General features: G+C 32.8%; 1 protein-coding gene across 3 annotated transcripts in view; it reads left to right on the top strand.

The window, feature by feature from the left end:
* Positions 1–13,672, top strand: part of LOC118191241 (ATP-dependent DNA helicase Q1-like) — a 58,571-nt gene that overhangs the window by 23,135 nt on the left and 21,764 nt on the right. For all 3 annotated transcript variants that reach the window (XM_035362041.2, XM_035362040.2, XM_035362042.2), the window contains one exon: positions 9,106–9,372. In XM_035362041.2, the coding sequence (XP_035217932.1) occupies positions 9,106–9,372 (267 nt within the window). The remainder of the gene's footprint in view (positions 1–9,105; positions 9,373–13,672) is intronic.

Here is a 13,672-nt window from a genome sequence, read left to right on the forward strand (position 1 = left end):
TTACAACATGCTAACTTATATACACTTTATTAAAAAAATCTTTATTAACAGGTACCTAATCACTGATTATATAACTCGCTATACTGAACATCCAACATATTCTGCAACAGTCAGTCTGCAACTAATTTTTTCCTCCACCTTTCCTGTTTACTTTCAGGGTTAAAATTTAGGAGAATCTAGTATTACACCTTCTCCCTAAGACTGTGGTTAGGCAGAATGTCCAAAGACATTTTGATAACAGAAGAGTGCTACATTCCATCTTTATATCTATGAATCTGATACTTGATTATCAAAACTTAACAACAAAAAAAAGTTAACTCTTATAAGTAATTATTCTTAAAGGAAACTTAAAAAAAAAATGTTTAAGAATATTACTCCTAAACTACCTAATTGCTATAACTCTGATTTCTGTAACATTACAAATGTTAGTTAACAAAGTAAAAAAATATCTTTGAATTTGTAAGCTTTAAAAAAAAAGAAATTAATAAATCAATCTAAATCACTAAAAATCTCTATGAAGTGTCCATATCATTAGGTATGTAAAACGCTTTCTATTCATGCACGAAAAGTTACTCATCACAGGGTTTCATGTCGATATTGTATTTTTGTAAAGCAAATATCCAATACTCTAGTCTAGATGATTGCAGTTGTTCAATTAAGGATTGACACGGTGCCAAAGTAAATACTGAATACCGGCACCAAATGTTAAGTACCAGGTAAATAAACCAGTACTGAACATTAAATAACTGGTGATTAAGTCAAATCAGTAACCTTAAGAAAAATGAGGGCACCTCGCAAGAGTGGGTACGAAAGTAGTACTGAGTGATCAAGAACCGTAAAGAAACAAAACTTGATTTTACCTTTAATCTTAACACTAATTTGTGTTGTGATTAATTCATTAGTTAGAACAACCTGGTGAGGCCAATAAGAGTCATGCATACTCTTAAAAATAACAAAAATAAGCATAAAATCAGACAACACTTCTTAAATTTAAAAATAACCTTCTGAATTTATTTTTAAGCAAGTATGTGTATAGCAGTTTTACAAGTTAAGGTATTACTCTACTGTCCTGGGAGGTAAGACTAACCACCTCCCAAAAAAGTAGAAATCGGGGATTTTTGACAACATAATCATTCACATTTCAAAACTGAATTGTGATTCCCAATACTATTCATTGACTAAAATTTTACAAATGCATTTAGCTCTATATAATTGTTTTTCCTTTTTAAGGGTAACCAGTACATATATATATATAAATCTGTTGATTGCACTAAAACTTAAATTTTCTACAAGCGTTCCCCCCCCCCCCCAAAAAAAAATAATCCAGAGGGATAAACCAACCTCAGGTAGCTCAATAAATCAAGCAGAAACATTATTTTAAGCAATTGCACAAATAACCTAACAAATACAGAAAATTTAAGGGGAACAATTCAATATTGCATGTACTTCAATTCCCCGGGTTCAAGCTAATAATAATAATTATTATTATATTAAGCTAATAATAATTATTATTATTAATATTAGTTATTATAAGCTAATAACTTCAATTCCCCGGGCTACCCCATCCTAAAGATAAAATATTGCACTAAACTGGGGATGTGGTTACGCATTGAAAACCAGGATCCAAAATAAAAACTTTACTTCACTATTGCATTTAATATTGATAAATAAAATTGATTCCGAAACTTATATTTTTACATACCTTTTCTTTAATTTAACTTTAATATCTTTCCCTTTACTTAAAAAAAAAAATATATTGGCATCAATTTTCAGCTTTTCAAATTAACCTAGTTAAGGAAGTAAGAACTTATCTGGATTAATTCCCCAGGAAGACCGGGTATTGCAGCAAAACTCCAGAATGGTGAGACAGGAATGGATGGCACAGTTCCATCGAAGATGAATGCTCATAACGCTAGTCTCAACAGAACTGAAGACCACAAAAGGCAGGAATTAACTCTATTACCAGATGCACAGCAGCACTGCACACCGAAGGTTGATGATTCTTCATCAGCCACCATACGAAGGCCTTATCACAAAGCAATAATGAGAAGAAACGAGTACCATGGCAAACAGGATTAATCCCGACAAGGAAGGGCAACCGCTGGAATAATTCAACCCAAAGGCTGTAAGTCAGTTCATTTCAGATAGAAGTCAATTACTTCGTGTAGTGAAGAAACACTTATGCTTCAGTAGAATGAGAGGCCGGCGGCGGAAGCTATAGGTTGATGCAAGCAACACTCTCATGATTGAAGAAACATGGCATTAAGGAAATATTGAGGCAGTTACACTTCGATTTCTTAATCAAGAAAAATTTCTAGAAAACTACACCGAGCTATTTCAGCATGGAGAATGTTGTAGAAGTTTCACTTAAATATTTTCAATCCTTTTCATTCTAACACCGGTGGGAATAAATTCTGCCCCTCATAGCCATGAAGAAAGTTACAGCAACACGAAGCTGGAGAAGGAGAGCTCTCAGAGGCTGCAACTAGTTTTTAATCCAAATGCCCCCCCCCACATTCCTAAAAGTTCCTCCAATTTGGGGAGAAAAAAAACACTCACACACTTTACACTCAAAAATGCCAAGAAGGAAACAGTACAAAAATTCCACTTTTTCCTTCAGTAGTTCAAGAAAAGTTCATGCATCAACCCCCTACTCTCCAAGTGACCCTGAGAAAGCAGCAACCCCTTTTCCTGCTCAATTCACCTCTCTTCAGGACAGGAAATGAAAAGTGACCTTGTCACGTATACAATCTAAATCTGTCTATTTCAATACCCAGAAAAATTTTAACCAGATTACATTGTTTAGGCAATTGGGTGCCAATTGAATTAGAGTTGGTGCATAACTCTAGTTCTAATAGATGTATCTTAATAAAAGTAGATTCATCAGAAGGCTATTTTTTTTTTTCTGCTTAAGTAATATGAGTTTCAAATACAAGCAGTTATATTAAGTATTTTTAAACCACATTATTACACAGGAATACAACCAGATGCCATTGTCTCATTTGCATTGAGAATAACTGAAGAGCAGAGTTTAACTTAGCTTTCAAAACCCAATTTATAAAATTGAATAACTAATACTTTGATTGAATATAATAAGCGTTATTTAGTCTAATTTTCGAATAATGGATAAGTAATACTTAATATAGTGTTAATTAATTTAAACCACTTAAATTGACTACACAACACAGTGCATACTTCGTTAAGTAAAGTAATGGATTAGGGTCAATGTATGGTTCAACTCTGGATCCAAAAATCTATGTTTCAAATTTCTTTAAACTCTGTACAACAGTAAGTGTTGCTAGGCAAATGCGGACGACTCCAATCATCGAAAGTTTGATATTTTTAACCATAACTTCTTCAGAACATTTTGACATTTTAGTGTGGTTTATGTTGTTTAAAATAACTTGAAAAATTTAGTAGAAATCAGTGATTTTTGACAACATAATCAACAAAGATCTCGGGCAAAAAGTGGAATTGACTCTTGAACATGTTGGTACTATTATTTTTCATTGCTTTCTACATAGATTGTCAAGACAAGAGTGCTTCAATGAACTTAATTATTTATACAGCAATAAAGCACTATCCTACAGCAGTGTAAAAAACTGGTATAATGAATTCAGTCTTGGTCGATGTTCGCTCCAGGATGAATTCCGTGAAAGGTCATCCAAAATGGGTTTTGTTCCAGAAAATATTGGTGCTGTGGCTGAACTGATAAAGCAGGATTGTCGTGTGACATACTGTGAGATTGAGGCATCTTTCGCCATTAGTATGACAAGCTTCAATAAGATATTACATGATATTACATTTGGCCATAAAATAGATTTGTTTGCGTTAGATCCCACATAATCTGACAAATGCTCAAAATACACCTCATGTCGATTGTTGCAAGGAAATGTTGGAAAAATATGTTCAAGATGCATCAAAGGCTGTGTATAATGTCTACACAGGTGGCGAATCATGGATCTGTGCATATGAACTCGAAATGAAACAGCAGTCAACTGTAAGGGTTTTCAAGGCGAGCCAAATCCAACAAAAGTTGCTCATGGAAGAAGCACGTTGAAGCAAATGGTTGCCTGTTTCTTTATTACCAGTCACATGGTGGCAGTAGCATTAGAACTACAAAGGATGGTCAATTCCAAATGATACATGACCATTTTTTTGCCAGAAGTTATCTTAGAAATTCAAAAAAAGCAGTAGAGGTGAATCATTCTTCATCATAACAATGTGAGCTCTCGCACATCGGCTCAAACAAAGGAATTTTTGATGGGCCAAAACATCGAATTCAGGGGTCATCTGCTGTACTGCCCTGATTTGGCACCCAATAAGTTTTTTTATTCCTGCACATCAAAAATAAATTACATGGTCAGTGATTTGCAACACCCGAAGAAGGGGTTGATGCATTCAAAACACATGTTTTGGAGTTACCTCAAATGGAATGGAAAAAGTGCTTCAAAAATTGGTTCAAACGCATGCAAAAGTATATTCATCTTAATGGGAGTATATTTTGAAAAACAGTATTATAAACATTTGTTTTTGCATTATTATGCCAGAAATATAAATAGCAACCCTCGTAGTAGATTATGATTGCTCGAATTAACTTTTGGCTTGCGTAAGCTGTGGGGTAAATATGTTCATTGGATTTTTGAGATAAGCATGGTGCAACTCCCATTTGAGATTCATCACCTTATATAATGAATATTTGCCCCAAAACTATATACAATGATGGAGCTTTAATCAGAGCATCTTTAAGTTTCTCAAAAGATATATTGTGCTCTTCTTTCCATTATATTTCATCAGGTATCTGTTTCTGTGTAAGTTCTTAAGAGGATACACTATTTCAGAATATTTTGGAATATAATATCAGTAGTAGTTACATAGACCTTATAAACTTTTGAGCTTCTTTGGTACCTTTGGTTTTGATAATATGGAAATTGCTTTTATTTTCTCGGAATCTGCTTGATGTTTCCCAGACCCAGTTACATGATTCAAATATTTAATTTATGGTTTGACAAAATTTTAATTTATGGTTTATTTGCTGATATTTACAGCAAAGCAAATTCTTCCAATCTGGTGAATAAATCTAAATGAATCATATGAGGTATCAGTCTTTTGAAAAAATTGCGATATCATCAATATGTGCTGTGGCAAAATCTTTATATTCATAGAGTGCTTTGTTGATTTCCTTTTGAAATGTTGCTTCAGACCAAAACTCATAACTTTAAATCTGAACTGCTGTCAATGGATTTTAAAGGAAATGTAATCATGCTTTCAGGAGGGCACTACTTTCTTTTAGGATTAAAATTTAGGAGAACCAGACACTACAGTGTTTTTTTAATAAACATTCAGAATGTGAATTTTACTGAGTTCTTTTAGATAAAGGCTAGTCTTGGGCTATTTCTGCAGGACTATTTTGTTGAGCTATTTATTAGTCTTGGGCCTATTTTGATGGGGTACCATGTAAAAGCTGTATATATTTTCGTGTATTATTAAACAAAATTATTTATTCTTGAAAGCCATTTTGGAGGGGCTGTTCTGTCAGACTGTTATGGCTTGGATTATTTTGATGAGATATTGAATAAAATGATGTAAGCATTAACTAAGTTCAAAAATTATTTTTTTCATTAAAGCCTTTTTTTTTTTTTTTGTGTGTGTGTGTGTGTGTGTGTGAGTGTGTATGTGGATTTTTTTTCGCTTTAAAAGAAATTTGCTGACTGTTATAATACAAGGCCAATTAGAATAAATCTAGAGGATGAGTATCATAAAAGTGAAGGTCACCATATTCGTATGTCATAGCGGCTGTATATGCCTCACTGACCCATTAAAAATCCTTGGGATGTCTGTGGCAGTGATATAGCAATGGGGTTACAAGCCCCCATAAGGATTGCTGTACTCTGAAATTTTAAACAAATCATTTCAAACAATTTTTTTTTTCAATGCATTTGCTTTCATAAAAATAGCTAAGTTTTAAAACAAATGAGAATTTAAAAAAATATGCACACCAAAATATGAAAAATACATGAATATCACGAAAACACTAGAGTGCTAAAATTTCCCTCTTCAAACCATGTTTTGTTCCACATGTTGTCACAAGAACAGTTGGCATATTTACTTCAAACTAATTTGGCAACCGTGCTTTCAAGCCAAGCAGATGCAGTGCAAAATCCGAGATCCAGATGTCCAATATCCGGAATGATCTAAAATCCGAACCTCAAAGCCCCCAACAACTTAAAAATGTTTTTGTGTGTGTGCTTTATGCATGCGTGTTTGATTCCCCCCCTTCCCCACGCATAATAAAACATCAAGAGATTCTGATTCTTAATTTCACTTTGGCACTAAATAAAATGCCGTGTTATTGAAGAAACAATCATTTTAGCATAAATTTGTAAGACCAGTAATTTGGCTCCGTGGATGCATATCTGCTTGACATACGTCTCAAACCAAAACATTCTACACTGATACATCGTTGATTTTATACCTACTAATATATTATATCTCTGACACCAATCTGGCGAATCATTATTTATTAGATTTTACTTTCATCACCGCAGTGTTATCAACACAAGACAACTTGAGTAATGACTCATGTAGCAGTGCCTAAAAACTTTTTTTATGTTAGTAATTGAATAATAAAGAGTATTGTAACCTTTTATGTTGGCATTACGCTTGGGGATGATTACAGATTTAAGTTCAATGCACCAAGAAATCTTGACGAGGAAAAATTTAACAAAAATTTCTTTCCATATGCTAAAATAAAATTTTCTTAATGATCCTCACAGGCCAAAAGATTAAGTTTAGTGCTATTTGAATTAAGAATAACCGATTTGTAATTCACATAAACCCAGAACCAGTGCCAGGCCTCGTATGGCCGCACCGGGTGGCAGAATTTAGGGAAGACAAAGGGAGGCGCTGGGTAGCAAAATTTAGGACTCACAGAGACAGGCAGTAAGATATCTAACGCTGGCCCCCAATAAGCCTTAAGTATATGTAGGAATTTATTTATTCAGAAGTAATTGAGACTGTGGTTTTGTGTGGCAGGTAAGGATTATCTCTTCATGAGCCACAGAGATTCATGACCACCGGACAGAATTGAATCAGAATCTGAAGCTAATGAAGACAACTTTAGAGATCTTCTGATATACAGAGCCAGATTTGGTGATGTATATCTGGTTGAACATGTAAAAAGTTTTGGACAAAATTATCCATATACTAGTTCAGACGCTCAAAATGAAATTGTGGAGGGCTGTGGAAACTGTATAAGGCACCAAGTACTGACAAAGATAAAATTTTCTCAGAATTTCACAGCTTTAGTTGATGGACAGCAGATGTAGAGCAGCTTTCTATTTGTACCAAGTATATTGACGAAACTGAATATCATGTTACTGAAGATTTTTGTGGTTTTCTTTCCCCCATTGGTGATTGCACGGGAGAAAATAAAACTTCTCTTGTCATAGATAGCTTGAAAAGTGTGGAAATAAACTTCAAGTATATAGAAGGACAAGGGCTTTGATGATGTAAGAAATATAAGTGGCTGCCATAAAAGTGTACTGACCTGCATTTTTAAGCAGTAATCATTTGCATTATATATGCAATATAATGGCCACAGTTTAAATCTGACTGTCTCCTATGCCTGCTTGGAGAAAGTAATTCAGATCTGTGTTGGCATCAAAATTATATACTGCAGTTATAATAACTGAAAAATTAAGAAAATTTAACTAAGAAAATTATATACTGCAGTTATTATAACTGCAGTATATAATTTTCTTAATACATCCAAAAGACAAGGCACTCTGATAGTAACAATAGATAAAACATTGCCTGATTCAAATAAAAAACGTCTGAAGCAGATGAATCTGACTTATTGAGTTGAGAGGCATAATGCATTCATTGTGATTTTGGATCTTCTTATAGCAGTGGTAGAAACTTTGGATTGTATAGCTCAGTGGAAAGAAAGAGAAACCACTGCTTTGATTACTGAAATGTTTGTTGAGAAATAAAATGAGCCAAGATTTAGTAAGTGCTCTTGCTACATACTTATTGTATTATATATAAATCATGATATATCTGTTGTCTATTCTATGATGTATCTGTTGATCCTGAAGGTATTTTGACTCTTCTTAGCAAGAAGAAAAGATACTAGGCAATTCATTTGTAGGTGTATTAAAATGTAATTTTTTTTCATTAATTTCAATAAAAATATATTTAACTTTTCTACCTCTTTTTTTAAAAATTAATATTCAAAATCCCATATTCCACATAAACATTCTTTTAAAAATAAACTATAAAGTTAGAAATTAATTTTGAGATATGAGCTGAGGAAGGAGAATGGTCCCATTTCACACACACAACAAAAAATTTCTTGTTATGTCCTTGGCCCATGAACATTTTGTATCTGCCTGTATATTCTCAGCAGTTTACTCTCAAAGAACTGGAAACTTGAAATGTCACTTGAAATTCCTTGTGGTGTGCTTGATCACTTCAAAGTACAGAATATTGGTGCAGAATTTGTATAAAAGTCAGAATTGGTGTTTCTCGTTAAGATGAATTTTGTTTGTTTGCATAGCTTGAATTTTTGTGAATCAATAAAATATGATGCATGATTATTGAATCAATAATATATATATATATATATATATAAGTGAATTAAAATCTATTTAGGTACATATTTTTCACGTCTTTTTAGACATGAATAAATAACCAAATTATCTCCTTCACATAAACTTTGAGTCTATCAAAGTATAATTTTTCATTTACATTGAATTCACTTTGCTTTTTTCATTTACGTTGAATTCACTTAGCTTTCCAAAAGCTAAGTTCGCAACTTATTTTTCGGAAAGCAGTGGTTACTGCAATAGGTTATTTCAATTGTAATCTACTTTTGCAATGTTGACACATTATTATAAGATTAATTTAGAAGTCAAACAACAAAAATCAGCATTATATTGCAAATTAAAAAATTTTTTTGTTGTTTGATTAATATTTATTCAGCGTGTTATTTCTACCTACATTATAAGATGTCAGTTTCTTTTCCCAAGCTAAGTATTTTATGAAACATGCTTACTGTTTTTCTGTTATATTTTATTATTCATGTAATATCTTGCATTTCAGGCATTATTTATTGTTTTTCTATCAAGGATTCTGAAGATATTGCTTTGGAATTGCGCAAGCGTGGAATAAGTGCAAGAGCATATCATGCTCAACTCGATGCTAAATCTAGGAGTTCCATTCATAAAAGTTGGTCTTCAAACAGTACTCAAGTAATTGTGGCAACAGTCGCATTTGGTATGGGTATTGATAAGCCTGATGTGCGCTTTGTTATTCACTATTCTATGCCAAAGTCAATGGAAAATTTTTACCAAGAAAGTGGTCGAGCAGGTTTGTGATCATTTTCTTAAAATCTTTATTCTGTAGCATAGTTTTGTTTATTCATTATAATAATTATTATTTGAAATTATTATTTTTATCCTATGGTAAAAAAATGTAAAGTTCAATGATCTGAATGTTGTTAATTTGAATATCATTAATTATTTCAGAATGCCAGAATTTAACATAAAAAAATAAATGCCTAAATAAATTATTTTTTATACTGTGCCTAAATAAATTAGTTTTTATACTTTTTTGTTTACTGTGCTATGCAAATATTATTAGAAAAATGATACAACCAGAAATTGAAAAATAAAAATACTTTTTAAAAATTTTATGTCATAGAATTCTTTTAAAGATTGCATGAAGAGATTTTAAATGAAAGGAAAACTAATTTGGTATCTGTAAGTAGATTATACACTGATGGAAATAAAATGGCACTCTTCTGTTATCAGGACCAGATTCAAAAATGTATGAATATATGCACTCATGTATGCATATATATGTGTAGGTATGTATGTATGTTCATGCATACACAGGCACATGTACATGCAAACATAACATACACACATGCATACATATATATATTTCTTAATCCGGTCCAGAAGAATAGTACAGTCAAAAGTCGTTAATCCGGACTCGTTGGGACTTCATCGATTCCAGATTATCGATTTTTCCGGATTATAGATTATCAGTTTAAATCTGGTAAGATAGCATGCAGAAATTATAAAATTAAAAATATGAAACCGTAATTTATGAAATAAAGAAAAATTACGATCTAAAAGGTATCAAAATTTACAAAAAAAAAAAAAAAAAAAAAAAAAAAAAGCTTAATATTTATTTGTTTACTTTATTAAACATTTCTTTCAATGTAAGTTGTTTAAGTTGCTTTGTCTTATGTGATAATACTTTCTCTTTAATTCTATAAATATACATAATTTCTTCTTCAATTACAAAGTTCCGCTGTTCAAATCCTATAATTGCTGTGTCGAGAATACCGACTAATTTGCCAATTGAAATTTTTTCGTTTTCAATAACCTCTGTGTAACTTTCTTCACTGTCGGAAGCAAATTATAATGACGAGGAATTTGATTTAAATCATATCAAAGACGGATTACATCGAGATGAAATATTACATTTAGTAAGGAATTATAAGCCAAATAAAATAAAAACATCTGCCCTGAAGATAAGGATAGTGCTGACAGATCAACTTCCAATTCATTGCGTGCCACGGCGTCTCCCCCCATACTTTCGCTGTGTAGATCCTTTACATATTAGTAAATATGTATCGGAAATTCTATTTGACATAATCGAAAGTTCAAGCTTACTTTTATAAAATTGCTCTAACAGTCTGCAAAAAATAAAAAGCCGGATCCAATTCGAAGATTAAGGAACAACGCAATCTGCAACATTAACTGAATTAGATAATTTTAGTTTAGCTTATACTGTCCGTTATACATTAAACACGCATGCATAAATGTATTATGCGCATGCGCACACGCATATTCACAGCCGTAAAGGTCTAGATACAAATTGCCAGGTTCACACAAGTATGTGTGAGAAAAATCATTTCAAATATGAAATGGTGGTATATTAATAATTCCGTAGCTATCATGATGTTGAATGCCAAGCATATGAAAAGTGTATACCTTAATGCCATGCTTGTCTTGTATGTCATTTTGTAGGATGGAGTTTCATGCCTGTTGCAATTGGTTATTAAAATCAGCAGCAATCTATGTTGATTGTGGATGACATTGAATTTGTCATCCAATCATGTTCCATACGTGCTCGATTGGAGAACAATTAGAAGATCTCGCAGGCCAAGGCCACTATAGAATGCGTTGAGGGATAGCAGCAGCATGGCGATGAGTATAACCATGTTGAAAAGTACTCCTAAAATGGCTCAAAAATAGCAACATAACCAGTGCAGTAACCATCTGATGTATAAATTTGTTGCTGGGACTCTGCCTTTTAGTAAGCTCTAATTTGATGGTACCAGAGTCACAAATTGCGGTGATTTGAAGTTAGTGGTATTGCTGCTACAGACCATCTGGCTTGGAGCTATCCCTCCAAACCAGATTGTCTTTGTCATAGTAATCAGTGTGTTATGGTTTGTTGTGTCATTCTGGTGCCATTAAAAGTTTGAATGTCTGCTGCACATGTAGTGTGATATGCCACAGACATGCCCTAAATACTATCCTTGTCATAGTAATAAGTTTGTTATGGTTTGTTGGGTTTTTCTGGTGCCAACAAAAGTTTGAATGTCTGCTGCACATGTAGTATGATGTGCCACAGACATGCCCTGAATACTGGATATGGCAGCTTTTCCTTTGAGTGTTGGCACATGTGTGGGTGAACCCCTGGTCTTCTTGAGACAGTACCTTCATGTGACCGCTGCTGCCAACATGCCTGCGCAGTGGATGCATCCTTGCTAAATCTTTCTGCAATATCACTTAAAGAAAATCCAGCTTGTCATAGTCCTGTTACACTGTCTCATTCAAACTCATACTGATACTGCCTTCTTTGTTTCCTTAACCGCTTCCCTTACAAATGTTTTTGAAAAATATTGCAAAAGAATCATCACATTTTTTTATTTTATTATTAAATACAACAAAACGAGACAAATCAAAATATGTAGATTTTAAGTTGAATTTTTAATTTTTTGAAGGTGTAAAAACATTTATTTTTAATATTAGTTTATTATCCCGAGTTATCTCGGGCAAACGGAAAAAAGTGAAATATTAATCTTTGTATGATAGTTTTTGAAACAAGGGACAACACAGAGTGATACCTGACATTCTACACTGGTATCTGGTCTCTTTTCTTACTGGCTTACTGCTGGAATCTCTTTCACGGGAGCACAGAGTACACTGTCTCATTGGATTTGATTTTTTTTTTTTGATTTTTTTCCACCGCTTCATAATCACTATCTGAAAAATCATCGCCATTATTTTATTTTTTTCAGCGCATGCATCCTTCTTTATACATTACTAATCCACAAGCCAACATATGCTATACAATAGGGAAACATGTGACTAATCCCTCCAAAAGAATCGCCTAACCAACAAAATTTGGCAAATTGCGAATCAAAGCTGAATATTTTCTTTTATTTCCTCCAGACCGAATAAAACCGTGATAAAGGAAATCATACTAACAAATTCTGCTTCGCCCAAGTTTTCTCGGGATAATAATTAACTGCAATATATACGAACCCGAGATAACTCGGGATAATCAGGCAAGCGGTTAAAGACATTTGTGATCCAAATCTTGCCCACAATACCCAATCCAGCGAATGAATAAAGCATGCGAAGTATACATCGTGTATTTAAAGCAAACATGATTTATGAAGTATGTATACATAAACTGTAGAGTCATTAGGATTTTTTTGAAGCCACTGACGTGAAAAATGAGCCATGCTCTCGCCAGGATTTGAATCTGGACATTTTGAATGTGCTGACCATTTCACCATGAAGGCATGCTGGAAAAAGGGAGAAAATACCTTATATACTCCCCTTTTAAAGGGTGACTGGGGATTAGGGGACCCAGTCGCTAAATCTCGGTGGTGAAGAATCATCATCTACCTCCCTTTTAGTTTGGGTGCCACTGTAGTGTCATTAGGATTTTTTTAAAGTCAGAGACATGAAAAATGAGCAATGTCCTTGCCGGGACTCGAACCTGAACCTTTCGAAATACGTGCCAAGTCTGCTGATCCGGACACCATGGAGTCATACTGGAAGAAGGGAGAAAATACGTTATGTCTATATGTAAATGAAAAAATTAAAAAATAACTACAATGAAATTTTCTTTTTGTATTTCTTGAACACAGGAGAATCATGTTAATTTAGTAGTTTTATGTTAGGTTCATTTTTGATAATAAGATAGTAATGTTCTATAATGCCTTAAAGTAATAAGCATTTATAAATTTAATATTTAACATGGTATTTTTTCTTGCATAAGTTAGTCTGAAATATTTTTGCTAAACGATTACCCTGATTTAACTATTAAAATTTTAAGTTAAAAAGAACAACTATATTTTACATAAATAGAGTTTTCATCTTACAATTGTTGATGAAAGGCATAATAAATTTCTCTGCCTTACCTGTCTTTTATTAATGTCATATATTTCAATAATTGTTTAATATGTGGTGTTATGTATTTTTCATTCTCTTGTAAAATTTCTAATTTTCTAAAGTTATAAATTTATAATTATTCATCTTCTTTGTATTTATTGATGATTTAAAATATTTACTGATTTAATTCTATTTATATACATGAAATCAGATAATTGTGTACCTTGTAAGCAGGATTTTTG

Source organism: Stegodyphus dumicola, chromosome 2, assembly GCF_044657685.1.
Source record: "Stegodyphus dumicola isolate Sdum_Otavi_A_Nest chromosome 2, ASM4465768v1".
NCBI classification, from domain to species: domain Eukaryota; kingdom Metazoa; phylum Arthropoda; class Arachnida; order Araneae; family Eresidae; genus Stegodyphus; species Stegodyphus dumicola.